The sequence below is a fragment of the Strigops habroptila genome, chromosome 11 (assembly GCF_004027225.2).
Source record: "Strigops habroptila isolate Jane chromosome 11, bStrHab1.2.pri, whole genome shotgun sequence".
In the NCBI taxonomy this organism is placed as follows: domain Eukaryota; kingdom Metazoa; phylum Chordata; class Aves; order Psittaciformes; family Psittacidae; genus Strigops; species Strigops habroptila.
The window spans coordinates 10,933,831-10,952,691 of NC_046360.1; the positions used below are offsets into that span (position 1 = coordinate 10,933,831).

Consider the following 18,861-nt stretch of genomic DNA (forward strand, 5'->3'; position numbering starts at 1 on the left):
ATGACAGGATACTTTAGCACACTAGGATGTACTTATGAAGTAATAAACAGGAAATCTTATTTTTTAAAGTAGAACTAGGGAAGAAAGTTGGGGAGCATGATGTAATATTAAAATTATACAACAGAAAGATTAGCGTATTCTACAGGACGAAAATTTTTCTTTTTTTAAAAAAAGGCATGAAAGAATAATTAGGCAGTGCATTTTCCTGAAGGACTGCTTGAAAATTGCAAGAAAAACCCCTGCAATTAAAAACGCAAAGGATAACCAGCAATGTCCTCACTCACCCTGGACATCCAGGAACAATATTGAACACGAATTCCTATAAACATGCAAGACGAAAGAAACACATAGCGGGAAAGATGCCAAAGTTAATGATGAAAGAAACTAAATTCTTGGCAATTCTTAAGTTGCTTAAGCTGCCAAAATGGCTTTGGGAAACAACATTTAAAAACCAGTGAAAAACACAGACAAAATATTTTCAATAAATAAAAAGGTAACGCAACACAGTATCTGGAGATTGGAAAACAACTGTGCAGTTTGAAAACTGGCCTGGGTGAAGTACACAATCTAATTGCTCTCACTCCAAAAACAGGCTCCCCACAACTATGCCACACGCAGTTACACTGGGATCTTTTTCACTTCTCAGAGCCAAGAATCAATAAGCTCCCAATACTGACCAAAGGTCATTTTTCTTAAAGGAAACCAGTTTTCAAACCAGCTGCCTTCATTTGCAATCCTCCCCTGATGTTTGTGGTGGCTGTATTTCTCACCAGCATGGGGAAGACAGGACTGAATGGATAGCACTGAAATTGCTCAGCAGTTACTGTGAGGCAAAGCTATGCCCTGTGTTAAAATATGTTCTATCCTGGGATGAAGGTCACAGCTATCGGGATAATAAGAATTAAAGACACAAGCTTCTATAAGGCAATTTTGAACAATTCCATGAGTGACGCATCACATAGCTTGTGCTTGGCAAACTCTGCAATAAACTACCACCTTCCCCAAATTAAGGGAGGTAAACCATCTTCTCCAGCCTTGCCAGAAGAGCTTTGTATCTTAAAATAAAAGCATATGCTGCATACATATCAGTGACACAACATATTATTAACCTTGAAGATCACAACCTTTAACTGCCATACTGTACCACATGTCAAATGTTAAGGAAAAGAGATGTTCATATGAAGTCTACACAGATTCAGCCTAAGGAGCTCACCTGCCAGTTGCCTCATGGTAAGCCAGCTCCAGCAGCTCAGCAGAAGAATGTGTCAAATCCTGCTGCCCATTGCCCTGCATTTCTGCCATGTTCTGACGGGTTTGGTGATGGATCTGGATAGCTTCTCCTGATGGACCTACACAGTTACAGTTTGATCATTAATCACCACTTCTGCATTGATTCCCCAGTTGCTCATACAACAGAACAACTGTTCTGTCAACACCACAGGCAATGCCAACTAATGGAAATTAAGGAAGCATGTTTATAAAATCTTCAAACTTGAACCTCTAGCATCTTCTCTGAAGCCAGAAAAGCAGAATATTCTTTTAACTATTTTGTATGGCCTACTTATAAGGTGCTCAACAAATACGAGAACAATTCAGCATCTGCAAGTCAACCCAATTTACAGTAATTACAATTACAATGATTCACTTCAACAGCCTCCCTCCACTATAAGATTGTTTCACAGTACCTGATGCTGTAAGTTTGCTAATAGATGGCAATATTTTCAAAAGAGGATCTCCAATTTATGAAGCCTATACACTGAGTTCAGCCTCTGTTACAGTGCAAAGTACTTCAGAACACCAGAGCTCAGACTGGTTCTCTTGTGTTAATGCTGAGACAAGGGAAAAGCATCAGCAATTTAATATGCTACGTAAGAGGCTTACCCACAGGAAAAGTGTGCATCCAGCGCCTCCTATTAGATGTAAGCTTCATGGGCATGCGGGATGGAGCAAACGGGTTTATCAGTGCTCGCTGGGGTGTGTATCCCCCAGGCCGGATGTGCAGCATGGATTCTGCACTGCCAACATGGAACCTCCCAGGGGCGCTGGAGTCACGCTGCTGAGACTCCAGCATGTTCTCAAGGACATCTAGAAAACACAACTTAAAGTCAGTGCGAGATCATGCAGAAGTCAAGCAAAAGAGAATGAATTGCTTAGAGATATAAAGATTCCCCAGGGTAAGTGGGAATAAGGAAAGCTGAGGAGCAAGCAGGGAGAGAAGCTGAAAGCAATTTCAAACCAGTCTGCAGGTTACAATGTAAACAAAAATACAGACGAGAAAGAATATCATTTAATCTGCCATTACAGCATTGCTGTAAGCTGTGTCGCTTTATACCAAATGAAGCCAGAAAGAAACCACTTACTAAGTCAACTATGAGAATTACTTGGAGCTTTGAGAATTCCTGAGAAATCAAAAGACTGACACGCCAGTAAATTCAAGATGAGTGCTAAAGACACAGCAGAAGCTACAACTGAGTAATATTGAACTTTTTGTAACATTCAGATTTGACCACTGAAATAAAGGATTACTTCCAGAAGACAAGGGACACTGGAGCAAGTTAGCTAACTCAGCAAGTTAGCAGTTAGTCATTGCTATTCAAGGAAGAACAGGAGTGAAGTTACTTAGAAATAGGAGAGAGAAATATAGCAGATGAGGAAGAAGCAATCACTCTGTTCAAAAACAGAAATCCCAAAGAGAAGGAAGGGTCTCTTTACCACCCTATACTGCCAACTAGAACATGTGAAAAGCCTCAGCTAGTCTGACTCTTCCCATCAATCCTATTCCGCACATATCCCCATGCAGATGCACACCTTCAGCTGGGCCACAAGACTATCCTTCATACTAAGGAAGTTTACAGAAAGGAAAAAATATGTATATTAACTGACAGCAGGGGAAAACATGAAAGGTAAATGTAACGTGAAGCACACTTTGTGACAGCAGTTTCACATCATCAAATCCAGTTCTTGTAACAGGGTAAATATGGTATCAGGTATTAGATAGCATGACATGAAACAAAGAAACACATAAAGAACCTTCAGGGATAGAATTTTACAGAAGATCAAGGAATTGCAGTAGGAATACACTTTACCTATAAATGAGTTGGGTTTGTGGAAGATACCCCATACTGGTTGAGAACAAAATTAAATTGGAAGGAAAGAAAGGAGACCACCAGCACTGCTAACACACCAAGATATCTCAGCAGTACGGTGTCAAATGGAAGGATCCAGAAAATGACTCTTAATGACAACAAATCCCCATAGAAAGAAGCTGCAAGCAGGGTGCCCCAGGGCTCACTACGAAGGCCACTTCTCATTTGACAGATTATAGGTGACCTGGATAATGAAAAGTTACTTGTGTGTGTCCACATTTGCAGGCAGGCACAGGAGAATAGTCAAATATAATAGAAGGCAATAGACAAGGGAAAATAGCAAATCATGTCAGGACACTTTTATTTAGGACAAGCCAGTAAAAAAGAGCAATGGAATTGGCCAAGGATAACAAAGGGAGAATGCACACCCAGCTGGAACTGCAGAAAAGATGTACCATGAATGCTAATACAAGCATCATCTCCCCTGTGCTGGCCTTGCTGTGGCCACCACAAACTTCCCTCTTCTCTCTCACCATCTAAGGTACTTTCCCATCTGCCTTAGGCTGACCTCTGGTGCTGGTATAGCCCAAAGAGCTGCTGACTTCACACTGGTGCAGGTGAGGCCGTGGGATCATCAGGATGTTGGAGATCTTGCCCAGAGAGCTGTCATCAGAAGCCTGGCTCCTCACCTCCTCGGGGGGCAGTGTGCGGCTCTGCAGGGAGGGGCTGCATGACACGTCATAGGAACTAGAGCTCTTCCTGGTTCGACTTTCTCTCTCCCTCACAGACCTACTGAAAATACAGATACGTCCAGTGGTACAAAAGAGAGATTAATTCCTGAATTATCAAGGGGCTTGAACAGGCCCAAGTCATGTAAGATACTCAAGAGGTGAACTGTGTAAGAGGACTACAAGGAAGAAGTACCAGAAAGCCACAACATGGCTACTCTAGTACTAGTAGACTCACAAGCCTCTTACCTGAAAGTGGTACAGCGCTGGGCTCTGGATGGGCCTGGCAGCCTGAACACCTGGGCATCATAGCCATCATAATCCACCTGGATAGGCAGGGCATTCTCAGCATCTTTTGGAGCCCCTAACGCTGAAATAAAAATCATATAGCACTGGAATGTTCAAGATCTGCAAGTTAGAAGTACCCAACTCTTGCCACTAAGAGAAGTATCTACTTTGAAAAATCACATATAAAAGTCTCATGAGCAGAAAGACAGAGCAGCTCAATTATCAAAGTGGGTGCCTCTGAATCAGGGCTCCTTAGGCCCTAATATCTTCTCCCATATGTCCAAGAAATTAAACTAATAAACAAATCAATTCTTGTATGAACAGATGCCAAGTTCCCTCACAAGGGAATTGCACATTTTGAAGCATCTTTGAAAGAATGGATAGGGTCACTTATACAATGTACCCCTTTCTGAAACGAGGCGGTATTGGAAGAAAGCAGGCTTCTCTCACTGTAATTCTGCAGTCATAGCACTGTCAACACCCCAAGGCAGCGAATGTCCTCCTGTCCTACCCCCACAACAGTACCACTAGCACACCAGCCTGGTACCATCTATTCCCCAGCAGCCAGGACAGAAACCTACCCTCAATATTAGTTATTTGCCAAGAAGCCAATGGACATACACACATTAACTCCCTGGACAATGACTATGTGGTTTTCACAGTTTCTCCAACAGTTGTCCCTTCCCACATCTCATCAGTAGTGTTTTTGCTAAAGTGTCATTGCTTTACTACAGGTGTTAGTGGGATAGATCATTACAGAACAGAATTACTCACAGGCATCTCGGTTACTTTTTGCTTTCTCAGTCAGTGGCTGGAGGGTCCAAAGAAGTGTGAAGTGGCCAGAACAAAAAGGGCAAGAGAAAAGGAGACAGTCAGCAAGTTAAGAAAATATGCCCCAGTGTGATGAAACATCAAACTTAAAGTTTACCTTGCTGACTCAGTGAAGCAGCCAGACCACTTCAGAAGTATTAAATACTGATACTCAGTCATAAAACTGTGTAAAACCATTTCTGTCAACAGCTTTCTTTCCTCTCCATGGAGTTCTTCGTTACAGAATGAAATTCTAATTTTTATGGTGACTAAAACATTTCTCACCTAGTTTCATCCTAGAAAGACCTACAAACTAGTTCCTCATTCACAATCCCTACAACAATCATTACAGCTTTGCTTTCACTGTCTTTTAACACAGAAACTTAGTTACAGATGTTGGAATACTTGCTAGAAAGATTCTGATGCTTGGCTGACAAAAAGGTATCTGACAAGCTAGGAAGAATAAAGATAAATGAGAAAGATACTTACTTTCCTTCCTGCCAGCTTGATCCGTGGAGTGAAGCTGTTACAGAGGAGCTGGCTTTTGGATGTGTAGAAACTGAAAGGAAAAACAGAACAGCTCAGCTGTCTTTTAAGAACTGAACTTGGTTAGCTACAACTACAAACAGCCCACGAATGTGAGGTGTTTGATGGCCGAAAGGGACACCTTTCTTCGCATAAGACAACATACAGAAAACACAATGGACAGTTAACTTAAGAGAAGCTACTCTTTCTTTAAAGACCAGACTTCTATTCCCGTAAACCCTCAGTCCAGACTTCTTAATATGCTTACATTTGTATTCCTCAGTTCACTTGCTCTTTCTGCAGAAGGTATCCGCTTTCACTGTCTATACAGCACTGTGCAGTTTACATGACACTCTCCCTAATTTACACGACAGTAATGACTATGAGCTGCTTGAAAACAACACACCTCCTCCCATTTCAAATAACGTACTCTTTAAAACCTGTTTCTTCTTATCTGAATCTTTTTAATCTTGCCTTATTCTAAGCCTTCAAACACATTTTCATCCATGGCAAAGATCAGATGCCTTCCAGTCACTTGAAAATATTGGGTACATGGAATCCATAAATGGCAATTGGTCATGACAGTCAATTAATGCATGCAGATAAAATGAGGTATTAAAAGAGAGAGAAAAAGAATAATCCTAAAGCAGAACAAGGGCCAAGGAGGTAGTTTTCATCCTAAGCCCTGATCTCTACATGTTGGGAAAGAATAGAGTATTACAGCACAAAACATTTAACAGAAAGCAGAAAAGAAACCTACCATGCCTTGGAGTGAAGCAGTGTTAACACTGAGCCTCAGTGTCTCCTGCAACTGTTCCAACATTTATCCACGTTATCCACATTTTCCCTACCCGTTACTGTTCTTTTGGGATGTATCTTTTCACTAATAACTAATCTAGTTATTAGTTGAAGTGATTGTATTTTTTGCTTAGTTTCCTGACTTCCCTCAAGCATAGATAAAGGCTATAACTAAATTAGCTGGAAAGATCAAGACCTTCTCCTCTGCAAATAGTCTATTATCTCTGGTATGCTGCATTAATGCCCAGAATTCTGCAAGAACATTCCTAGTTCTGCAAGCCTATTGTAACATCTGTCTTTGCTTCAGGAGGAGAACAGAGGAAATAAACAATGAAAGAAGAAAGGGAATTCAACAGATTATAAAGAGCAGAAGTGATTAGCAAAGGCTGAGAGAGTTCACCTACCTATGGTTTATCCAGTGTGGAATATTGTAGTCATCACCCAGTCTGGAGTCTCCAGGTCCACAGCGATTATGAAGCTGTAAGAGTAATTCAGAAGCATAGCAACTTGCTCTGTGTCTAGGTAGTCACAAAATGAGCAACATTTCTAGTAGGAGAGAAGGGAAAAGAAGCATTACCTTAAACAGTGGTACAGCATGCAGCGGTTGTTCTCCCATACATACCAAGTCCACACCTATCCCTGTAACAAAGAACAGTAGAATTCAACTATCTACCAAGCAGGACTAAGCCAAAACAGATCATCAATTTGAGCTGAAGGCCCAATTTGTATTTCTACCAGATTTTAAGGTGTAATTATACTGAAAATGGTAGTTAACAGTCCCATGGTATTGTTACAAGCCAACAGTGCCAGTGGGAATATAAGAAATGTTTCTTTTAAACTAATGCAAGTCATGCAAGATTATCCTTTAAGGGAAGGATCTGCATGGACAGATGAAGGTCTCCATCACAAACAAAACAAATGTCTGTCGGTTCTCTGAAATTCTGCCTATTTCAAGAAGAAGTGTGGACACAAGTCTTCCAGCTGTAACCCTTCTTCCCAGAGTACACAAGTTACAGTAGATACTTTTCATAGCAAGAAAAGGCTAGAGTTTTTCCAACTATTTCTGCTTGCCTTCATAGACACTGCAGAGTATTGCTGTCATTTACCATTGTCTATCATCCGCTGCTTGGTCAGAATCATAAGGAGTCGATCAACTTCAAACACTCCCACCCCAGGTGTGATGACTACAGACATCTGGCCGGTCCGATCGAAGTTGCGGTTTATGTAATGCTTGTCAAACACTAGAAGAAAGAATTGGGGCATACTTTAAAAGAAAAGAAGATGCTGGAAGTTTTTTTTCAGAGCAAAGGAGGTGATTAGAACAGCACATGCAAGCACGAGGGGGCTTGTATATAGTCTTGTCCAACAATTAACATTAATAAAACTACAGGAGAGAGAGGAGTTAGGGCTAAAGAGAAGATGGGAACCAGATACATAAAAAGGAATATTTTTCTCATATGCTTAGTGTTTCTTCTATAACATCTCAAAAACCCCAAAGCCAACAAACCAACCCAAAAAAAGCCCAACGAGATAAAGTCCATTACTAATAATTTTAAATAACATCCTGTGCTTCCTCCTATAGGAATAACAAGACACCCATTAAGACAGAATGGCACCTGGTGTACAGGAGAGCACTTCCAGCCTATCACATCTATCTCCCTGCTAAAAGACATGGATCAGCTTCACCTAAATCACCTTTGATCTATCCCGATTTTGAAACACTTCTATAGTTGAAAATTTCAGCTTCTATTCCAAGAGGTTCTCATACAGATTCACAGATGGAAGGAAAAGTTTCATCCTAACAAGGTCCTGAAGTCTGAAATACCCAATACTCAGTTATTTGAGGGCTACTGGCTTTCCAGAGACACACAAGACAATTTCTTCTGAGGCTGAAAATTACAACAACCACCTAACATTCCCCTCCTCTTTATAGCGTTAAGGAACAGGCAAGAGAAGACCACAGCCATTTATTGGCAGCTGCTTCTTCCTCTGTATATTTTATCCATGTTTGTAACTTACCATTGAATGAAAGATTTATGGCCTCCAGGTAGTTCCCTTGTGCTGAGGTAGAATTGTAACCTGGAGGAAAGCCCTCTGGACAAGTGTGCAGAAGGGAAAAAGAAAAAAGTTGTTATCCCTTTATAGACTAGCAGGGGGGAAAAAAAAAAAAACCCAACAAAAAAACAAAAAACCCCCCCCAAAACATTCCCATTTTCCCCCAGAAAATCCCACCCAAACAAACAACATAAAACTGCATTTGTAGTAAATCCTATCACTCCAATAAAATTAGTACTGGTATATCTCACAGAAAGACCCAAGCAAAATAACCTAGCCAGGAGAGCACTAAGTAGCACAATACCAAATTCCAACTGAAACTAGTCATTTAGAAATTAAAAAGAGAAAGAAAAGGGTAAAGCATGGGAAAGGAGGATTTTTGTACCTGCTTGCTCTAGTCGTACCAACACAGGATATTGGATGAAAAGCTTTTTAATGGTCACAAGCAATGAGGTCCACTCTTCTCGTCTCTCATTCTGAACTACAACTCTAGGAAGAGCACAACTTAGTGAGGCTTATAAAAGGAAGCTATAAAAGGAAGCTATTAAGAGGGAGAAGGGATGAACAAACTACAGAATAAGGAATGCACAGAAAGGTGAGTGTTTCTTCCTTCCAGTAGGCAGCACAGAGCTACTGCATACTTGTAGCAATCACCAAGGTGTAGATGCACACACGAAGCTGGGCACACTCCCAGCTAGAATAATCTCTCACTTCTAAATAGGTTATCAACATTACATGTCAAACAGCATCACTGTCTTGCAAAGCAGTAAGATCATTAAGAAGTCCAAGTTCAGAATCAAATGACAGCTTCCACAGCTTCATCTGTTCTGACCATCAGCCAAAAAGCTCCAGTAAGTACCTAACTGCAAACACTTGTGGTATCAGCAATGGAATCATTTATTCAACTACTCAAGAATGTAAAGACCTGAAAAACAGTCAAGCCTTATGCAAAAACTGCTCCCAACACTACAGAACTTCTAGAGGCTACTGGCGACTCCAGTTGCGCACAGACAACACAATATTCACATGCTCATGGAAGACTGACTTAGCAAACATGGGTGCGCACGCACAGATGGAACAGGGGCTACTCATCAATTTGCTGCCAGTTTCAGACATAGATATTTTTCACTATCTTAATTCCTGGCAAACTCCTACACTTTGTAACATGATATTCTCCACATACAGTGTGGGACAAGAGGTGAAGAACTGGGAGAAAGACCTACTTGTAAAAATCTTCATAAAACCTTCCCTCATGATCCTGCCGAATCGATGCACGATGTGTTTCAGGAAACTCATCTGGAACAGAAGCAAAAGCACATATTACCCTATGCTCTTGTATAGAAATGACTCCTCTTTTCTAGTAAAGAGCTGTTATTTTCATTAAAATAAAAAGAAATTAAAAAAAAAAAAAAAGGCAAACCAAAAACCTAACCTTGGAGAACTATCAACTCTTCCACGCAATATTAGAACTGTCTTTAAACTGGTATGACAGATGAGTATGAGGAGGAAAATTTGACATATATTCTTCTATGTAAGGTTTTTGCTGTAGTATTTTTGTAAGAATGGCTGTGTATCCACTGTGCTTGATGGGGATTACTTTGGACATGGGCATAAAGAAAGAAGGAAAAAAGTCACTGGCAGCCTATGACCAACTTTCAAGAGAGAAGGAAATAGGTTTAAAAATAGAAACAGAAAAACACAGAATTTACATACCTATAGATTTTGCTTCGTAAAATGTTCTAGAAAATAGAACCACTGTCACTTCATGGCTGCAATTCTTCTCCTGCTCAGGAAGAACACATGAAAACAGAAAATCTTTAGGGTCACATTCAGTACAAAACTATGTATATACACACACAGAAACACACTTTTTCCCCTCACACCTAGAATCAAAGGTAATCAGAAAAAGGTAGACTGCTGGATTAATGAATCTGCATGAGTGCTCCATATTCCTCTATGGTCTGTCCTGTAGATTCTGTGCTGCTAGGCTGTACCACATTTAACAGCAGCACTCTTCACTAGCCTGTAAAGAAACTCCTCTCTGTAACTGTCAAGACATATAACTTTTGTTTAAAAAATACACTTGACTCAATTTGTTTATATATACAACAATTTGATATTCTTATTTCTTAGTGTTTAGAGAGATGACCCTACCAAATTAAAACTTCGTATTTTATATACCCTTTTTTTTGAGTACTGATATGGTTCTCTCAAGTCCGTGGAAGTCTGCTGCAGGACTGCTAACAGCAGCTCTAAGCCAGATCATGCACTGAGTCAGGTGACAGCTCTGGGTTCTTCAGCCATAACAGGCAGTGAGGCTTTGTTTGGTTTTTGAAGCAATTCACTTTCACGAACCTTGCAGGTCATTAACAACCCACTTACTACAACCTGGAACTCCTTCACATGAAAAGATAGCAGCAGTAAACACATTACACACTGTACCAGGGAGATACTCGTAACAGAGTCCTGGAACATCTAAAATTGTGTAAACCAGACTTGTGCATTACTGCACAAGCACAAACACATCACACATTTAGTGACTTTAGTCCAGTCCTCCACACAAACAAACTGTATGATACAAACACAGCAGATACAAGAGATCAGCAGTGGGGTCACTCAGGTATGACTTAATGCAGTCTTGCAGTAACCGCTCTTGATGCCCAGAGCCACCTCTTACAGTCCTGTAAGTATTAGCATTTTGTGACACAACCCTCCTCAAACTGTCACATCAATGGGCTTATTAAGATGGTATTGACTTGTTCTTTCAGACAGGATTAACTCAACCAGCTATTTACCTTCCATTTTGTGAAGAGGTCAGCAAGGAAACCATTCACAGCCTTCTCAAAGTACAGGTCCCCTGCAAAGTAAACATCTCCAAAGCATCAAATAACTGCAGCTACTCCAACTATGGGGTATATCTAACCTTGAGATTATAGGAACATTATTTTTATTAGAATTAGAGCAGTTGTATGCATAATGAATGCTAATATTGCTAAAGCAAAGATGGTAAAAATATTAAAAAGCATGACTATGTTTGAGAGGATGTAAACACAACTCTGTCAAAAGGATCTGACCTTTAAATTCCTTTTTCCAACACATTCGCTGCATGCTGGGAAAGCATCTGTACTATCTTTTAGGCACAGCATGCACAACTGAGCCCCTGCTCAGCTTGGAATAGCTGCCCAGTTACATATGCCCAAACACATGGTCAGAGGAAGTGATAAGAGGTTTTCTAAAGAATTAAAGTTGGAAAAAGAAATAAAAATAGGGCAATGACACAGAGAAGTGACTCATTCTTAATGCCCAAAGTTTTAAAACTTCTCGCTGACTTCACCTGGGCTAAGGAGGGGATTTTGCTTCCTCACTAAGCCAAAGTCAAGGGAAATCTAAAACATCAAGGTCCTCCTTGTACAGGATTTCCAGTCGTTTCTAGTTTCAGGATTCACACAGGCTTGTGCCTGCCCTCACCACCAAACATCGAATCGTAGAATCATAGAATCGTAAGGGTTGGAAAGGACCTTAAGATCATCTAGTTCCAACCCCCCTGCCATGGGCAGGGACACCTTGCCCTAAACCACGTGGCTCAAGGCTCTGTCCAACCTGGCCTTGAACACCGCCAGGGATGGAGCATCCACAACCTCCCTGGGCAACCCATTCCAGTGCTTCACCACCCTCACTGTAAAGAACTTCTTCCTTATATCTAATCTAAACTTCCTCTGTTTAAGTTTGAACCCATTACCCCTTGTCCTACCACTACAGTCCCTATGGAAGAGTCCCTCCCCAGCATCCTTGTAGACCCCCTTCAGATACTGGAAGGCTGCTATGAGGTCTCCACGCAGCCTTCTCTTCTCCAGGCTGAACAGCCCCAACTTTCTCAGCCTGTCTTCATACGGGAGGTACTCCAGCCCCCTTATCATCCTCGTGGCCCTCCTCTGGACTTGCTCCAACAGCTCCATGTCCTTTTTATGTTGAGGACACCAGAACTGTACGCAGTACTCCAAGTGGGGTCTCACAAGAGCAGAGTAGAGGGGCAGGATCACCTCCTTCGACCTGCTGGTCACGCTTCTTTTGATGCAGCCCAGGATGCGGTTGGTCATATCCAGAGAATACCCTTCTGTACCCATAATCAGTTGACCCTCTGCATTTCGTCACTGAGATAATGGCACCCAGGCCTTACAGAAGGGACAGAAAAATTATGGAATACCCAGGAGACAGAAGTGTGGCACTGCATGTAAGGATCTAAAAGGCACTTCAGAGCAGCACTGCCTAGGCCAAAGGCAGGGTATTTCAGTTTTCTAGCAGTGGCAGAAATAAATAGTAGCAGCAGTTTTCTCATAGGGGCAGAAAGGATAGCTGCTGCCATCCACATTCACAATCAGGCAGGTCAGTTACCTACATACCATAAATATCAAAATCCCACATTTCACAGCTCATCTGGATAAAAATATAAACCATGGCAGAAGTGGAGCGGAAGACCACCTGCAAAGGAACAAAGGACCTTATTTAAAACAAGGTAAGTTCACTAAAAGGTCCACATGCTGAAGGCAACTAGAGCAGCTTATACAACTGTGCCCACTGCATTCCGGGGAACTTCCCCCCTAACAAGTTGGCGTTTCAACAGCCCATGTAATTCCTAGTGCTGCCAGCACAGAAGAGTTGAAGTTTACCAATCATTCATTCTCCTGAATTTATTGCCATTCTTCCCCTTACAACATAGCCAATTCAAGTGATCCATACAAATCTGCAAGCAAGATAGAATTACAAGAAACCTGGCAAGGAAAGGAAAGGAAAAACTTCCTTTGCTCTCCGAAATCTTACCCGAGTATCTTCACTGATGTACCCACAAGTGACTTTCTCACTCTTTACCCACAGTTCACCTGCCTGCGCCCTGGAAGAAAAGGAGTGCAGAATATTTGTTAACCAGAGTGAATATGAAGATTACAGAATCAATATTTGAGCTAATAAGGGATGTACCAAAATCTATGTTCAAGGATGACTTGAAGATAGAGTAGGAATTTATTGGGTTAAAACCTGATCTTTAATCCAAAAGATGTCCCAACAGCTGTTTCCCTCTGCATCTGCACCTTATCTTGTCCCTTTGTCACCTTAACAGCAACTGAAGTAAACCTCATCTAAACTATTAATACATCTTGGGAAGGGGGAGAAATACTGTAAGAGGTGAAATGATGATTATTTGGCATTGATCAGAGGCAACAAGTGTCGCTGGCTGTCCTACTATTAGTTTCTTCCACCCCAAATCAGACAGAAGCCTTCCCCCACCTCGTAGTGCTGATAGAAAACTGTAGAAGAGTAAGAGAACAATAAATCACGAAGGATTTTCCAGAGAACATTCTTCAGTTGGATACTCAGGGCTCATTAATGTAATATCATAAGTAATAGCAAGCCCTAAGGGAAGGCACTGACCTGATACCCGCAAATTCAACTTTTTGGGTGACATATGCACATGTGCTGACCTAAGAAAGAACAGTTACAGGTGTTAAAAGAACAGCAGGCTCAAGAGTGAGCAGACCGATTTACAACCAAAATATCCACAAACACCTGATTTCTGCCATAAAATCATGAAAATCACTGAGCATATTTACAACTAATACTTCAGCCTGCAGAACCTCTGCAACAGAAAATAGTTTCTAACACATATAAACTTTTATTGGGCTCATCTGTCTAATTCACTGTGCTTAGATGAGCCAAAGACTGTGCTTCAGAGACGCAGAAACAAAAGAGTTGCTTATTAAGTGGTACTATCAGAGAGGGGATACTTCAGCATGCTTCTACTTGAAAAACATTTGGATTCAATTCCTCTCAAATGCAGTAAATCATTAAAATTCAGAACATAAGCTAAAAATTCTCACAGCATTTTCAGTGCCCCAGGGAGTAATTCACATTGTGGCAATGGAGTAGGAAATGATGGGATTAAATTTTTCTGCAACGTTTACATCCGTTTCTCCAACTCTGAGGTACCACTTACAGCATAAGTTCCTCAGGAGCTGCTGATAACTGGTCTTGTCCTCAGTTTTCTGTATTTTGTAAAATGCTTATTTTCCTTTACAGCAAGCAAAGAAAAAGGTACATGATCTCCTCCACCCCACACATGATCACAGCAGAGGTCTTACCAAACTTTTCTTCAGTCGCCACATATCCCCACGCCCAATATACTGATCTTTAAAGGTCAGTTCCACCAAGTCCAAAGTCACCTCCTGGGAAATGGAAAAAAAACCAGTGCTATCTGGTTGTTTCTAACTAGAGCCCTTCAGTCTGTTCTGGTAAGAACCAAATGTTACAGAGAGAGCTGTTCTAAAGCAAGTCAATACTTCTGATAGATGCAAGATAAAAAGGAAATCCCATCTGAGTAACTGCTAAAGTTGTGCATGTACCTGGAACGACTGTGAGCTGCAAGACACTGTACGCTGGGACCAGAAAAGCCCAAGGACTAAATCTGTGCTACAAGCCTCGGTGCAAACTGGAAGCACAAGTGAAACAAATGACTTCCATTGTTCACTGCATTAAGGAAGCCTTGTTTCCTGCAGATTTGTGTCTTGCACTGAATGTAAGCTCCGACTGAAGCTGTTTTGGCAGTGAGGACATTTACAAGAGATGCCTCTCCTACAAGGGTATCAGATGTGCCACAGCTCTGCTTTTGACTAGGTCACTTACAAAATGTTTCTCTTTCCTCTAACTGGTTATCCTGAATTTCTGAAATTTAAAGGTATTTGAAATTTCTATATTTCTATCAAGCTGTGCTGAGGCTGGCCCCCAGACTTCAAAAAGAGAGCAGGGATGGCAGGGAGAGAAGAAAGAGACATTTAAACAGTTCAATTGCCCAAGCCTCATTTTCTTAGGAAAGAAGGCTAAATACCTTCCAATAAAAATACACCTTTTTTTCCCCCCAATACTACTGTAGATGGAAATTCACAGCGCTCTGATTTGAGCTAAGTGAAGGAACAGATGGGGAAAAAAGCTGCAAAACCACACACCTTTGGGTCAACAACATTCACATGGACATCCTGGTACGGCCGCAGTCGGAACACTTGTGCAACTGTCTGATCCACACTTATAGTTTCTGTCACAAACATAGAAAGGACAATAAAGCAGTGAACATCCCCAAAAGGTTTCATGTGGTTTAAAAGTACAAAAGCAACACAGCGAGACTGTCACGGAACACTTAGGACCTCAGCAAAAGACAACAGCTTCTTTCAGCTATGGCCCAACTTAAGAGTCACTAAGATCGAGGCAGGTGAGATAAGCTCAAAGTTTAGGCTGAATTAATTCCTTCAAGAAGGAAAGATATAAAGCTAGCCAGAGAATGCAGAAACAAAATTTTCAAGCCAAAAAGCCAATTTTGTTTAAACCATACCCCCACATCACTCAACCAAAAGCAGATTTAAAATTGGCTATTCACTTTCTGATAAAATTAGAATCCTTCCATTCCTAAAGAGACAAAGCATTGATTTTCTTACGAAGTTCAGATATATGCATTAGTCAATCAGATACAGACCAATCATATAACCTTTGTCAACGATTTTACTATATGTGCTATGAGTTTAGAGTTACCTTTCTGCAAATCTTCCTTAAGTGACTTCACTTGTAGAAGCAGGGGACTAGCATGCAAACAAGAAAAAAAGTTAGGAAGTTGAGATACCAGCAGTCTACTCCGGCAAATCACTCTCTCAAAACTATTTAGTAACATGGAGCATGGGATAAGCTAAACAAAAACATGAATATTTTCTAGAAAGCTTCATACATCATCCTCTCTGTCTTGTTCCTTACACCTATCATAAGGTACCCTTTAGGTAAAGATGATACTCTAAATGGGAAAGTAAGTCACACAGGAACATCTTGGAATCCCAAACAAGTAAACTGCTACTTTTCAGATACAGGCTGCAGGATGAACAGCTTCATGTAAAGATTTATGTTTTTATAGCTGAGCAGGAAGTTTTATTTTTGCCTAGGATATAATATAGGATGAAAGAATAACAACTAGGCATCAGCACACCTATGAAGAGGACAAAGACACTGTAGATTCTACATTCAGGTGCTATCTGCCCTGGGAAAAGTCAGCAAGCTAACACCAAACATAAAGAATTCCATAAACCTTAAGGAAGAGCTCCTGCTGTAGTTATCCTCTTTTCTTCAGGCAGAAGATGGCAGCACCCTGAAGCAAAGTTCTGACCCAGCTCTAAGAGCCCATCACTAGAAACTGCTGCAAGTGAACACACCCTCTCAGTGCTCTAACCACACCTGACTGATATTAGCAAAGAGAGAATTCACCTGTACTCATCATTGGGATGTGCAATTTCCACAACATCTCCCAGCTTGATTTGAAGAAATACTTTGGGATTTACTACCAGTTCATCATCTGCAAGACATAAACAAATGAGGAAAACTGCAATGAACAGATATATACCAAACAGATGGTTGCGTGTTCATATGCAATAGCCTACTCCACATAACCACACCATCCCAGCATTAACAGGTCAGCAACACGTTATAGCCACTACACAACAGCGCCCCTGGTCACCCACTTCAATCTGGCCACAGTGGGCAAAAATTTCTCTTTCCAATCACAGAACTTTCACAAAAGATCTGTTGGACAAAAGAGTGTGCCTTAATGAGGCAAGCGGGATCATCTCTTGAACTTCTTATCTAACACACATCAGCAGGAAAGTAGATAGCCTAACAGGAACCTTAACAAGATCTGTTAACATGCTGAAAGTCTAGAAGTAGGGAACAATCAAATAAATGACATTGTTCTTAGTACACAGAAACACACCTACACACAGGCGTGAGTCATTGACACGTCTGTCACTTATTGGGGTGACAGAAATACAAGGCTAAAAAAAGAAAAAAGAGATGCAACAAAAGGAGAAGAGGTAGAATAAAGCAAGTTTATTTTCTAGGTGCAATCACATTCTGTTCTGACAAATGCAATTTTATTCTGCTGTATCTTGCTATCTAAAAAGAGCTTTCCAAACTGGCTGGTAACACTGCTGGTTACACCAAAGTCCCATCTTCACTGTTCTGTTAGAAAGATCAATAAATCATTAATTGCTTTCAATGAAGTAAGAGAGTGCTGGTCTCATTGTTACAAACCAAGAGATACTGACCACTGCCTCCAAACCCCTTCTTATGTATGACGAGCTTGTACACCTTGTTAGTTCTCATCTTGAATTCCAGTTCTTCTCAGCTGCTTTGAGTAAAAACAGTTGAAGACATCTTGCATATCTAATATGGAAATAAAAGCAAACACAGATCTTGTGTTATTACAAAACCATTCTTTATACCACGTGTGCGCACACAGGCTGTTGTACCACCACATAGCCAAGGAAGCCAAACCTGAAAGGCAGGTGCATTACAAAGTTTAATAAACACCAAACTAAAAGTTTAGCAGTTTACAACAATTTTACAACAACCTCTCCTACCAGCACTCCTGCCAGAGAGCTAGTACCACTCTCTAAAAGTCTATCTTTCCTATTTCAAGGAAAAATTCTGAATCCTGTGTTAAATCCGCTAAAATGAATACCCAGACTTATGCCCACTGCCTATTATGTCTTCTGTTTTCTTCATTCCATCCCCTTCACACGTCTTTTTCCACACATCTCAAAGACACTGGAATCCACAGCCAGATGATTCCACACCAAACCAACAGAGCTGCAGCCAGCAGAGGTTCAAGGACCAAGCAAACACGTTCCAAGCACTGGTCTGCATTCATTTCTTTTAACCGCACCAACCACCACATTTTTTCCTTCCTGCCAGTTTCATTTAAAATAAAGCATATTTCAAGGGAGAACTTTCACTTTTCCAATTTACTCTTTCTAGAAGTGTGTTTAAACTGGAAATTATCAGTGAGAATATGGTTTTCTTCATAAAACTACAGTCACATTAAAATATAAGCTCTTTTAGTTATAATTGCATTCTTACACCAAATCAAAACGCAGAAGGACTTAAAAGTGTCTTTCAAACAGACTAAAGCACTGAGCTTCAGACGTGCTTTTCAGAAAGCCGATTCAATTACCGAGCTACAAAGGCATGGAAGAGAAAAAAAAAAAACCCACGTCCAAAGTTTGAAGGTTTTACAGAGTTTATCTTAACAAACTTGGAACGGAGACTGGAAAAAGCGGGCACTCAGCTGCAGGCCCTGACGGTGCGGCTCGCCCCATGGCGCCCCGGGCCCCGCACGGGTCAAACTGAGTGTGAATGAACCCGCCGCACTCTCGGCCGGCGCTCACGGGCACTCACCGCTGCTCACCCCGCTGCGGAAACGCCACGTCCCTCCGCCGCGCACTTGCGAACAGCGTTAGCGGGGTAAAGAGGCAGTTTTCTCCCCCGAGGCGGTCTAGCAGCGGCGGGGCCCGGGAGCCCCGGCAGGAGGGGAGCGGGGGACACCGTCCGAGAGACGCCGCGGGCAGCTCACCGGCTGCCATGGGACGAGCCACCCCACGGCGGCACCGCCAGGGCCGCCTTCCCGCGGCAGACCTAAGAGCAGCCCCGTCCCTCCCAGCGGCCACGGAGCAAGGGACAAGCGCAGGGTCCTGACCTCCTATCCCGTGTCCCGC

At 41.6% G+C, this 18,861-nt stretch overlaps 1 protein-coding gene across 21 annotated transcripts in view; it reads right to left on the reverse strand.

Moving 5' to 3' along the window:
- DEPDC5 (DEP domain containing 5, GATOR1 subcomplex subunit) overlaps positions 1-18,806 on the reverse strand; it is a 46,221-nt gene extending 27,415 nt beyond the window's left edge. For 8 of the 21 annotated variants that reach the window (XR_003993835.1, XM_030502018.1, XM_030502009.1 and 5 more), the window contains exons 1-22: positions 17,413-17,820; positions 16,577-16,691; positions 15,860-15,906; positions 15,283-15,368; positions 14,422-14,505; positions 13,715-13,764; positions 13,109-13,178; positions 12,691-12,769; positions 11,086-11,162; positions 10,004-10,073; positions 9,514-9,586; positions 8,676-8,779; positions 8,255-8,329; positions 7,342-7,476; positions 6,813-6,874; positions 6,640-6,713; positions 5,402-5,471; positions 4,877-4,913; positions 4,064-4,184; positions 3,655-3,878; positions 1,882-2,085; positions 1,214-1,349 (exon numbers count right to left, since the gene is read on the reverse strand). Coding sequence is in view for 20 of the 21 variants with exons in the window: in XM_030502018.1 (XP_030357878.1) it covers positions 1,214-1,349; positions 1,882-2,085; positions 3,655-3,878; positions 4,064-4,184; positions 4,877-4,913; positions 5,402-5,471; positions 6,640-6,713; positions 6,813-6,874; positions 7,342-7,476; positions 8,255-8,329; positions 8,676-8,779; positions 9,514-9,586; positions 10,004-10,073; positions 11,086-11,162; positions 12,691-12,769; positions 13,109-13,178; positions 13,715-13,764; positions 14,422-14,505; positions 15,283-15,368; positions 15,860-15,906; positions 16,577-16,691; positions 17,413-17,470 (2,051 nt within the window). In the remaining variant the exon portion in view is untranslated. The other 13 variants (XM_030502021.1, XM_030502017.1, XM_030502019.1 and 10 more) reach the window with 8 other exon arrangements.
- Between the last annotated feature and the right edge of the window lie 55 nt (positions 18,807-18,861).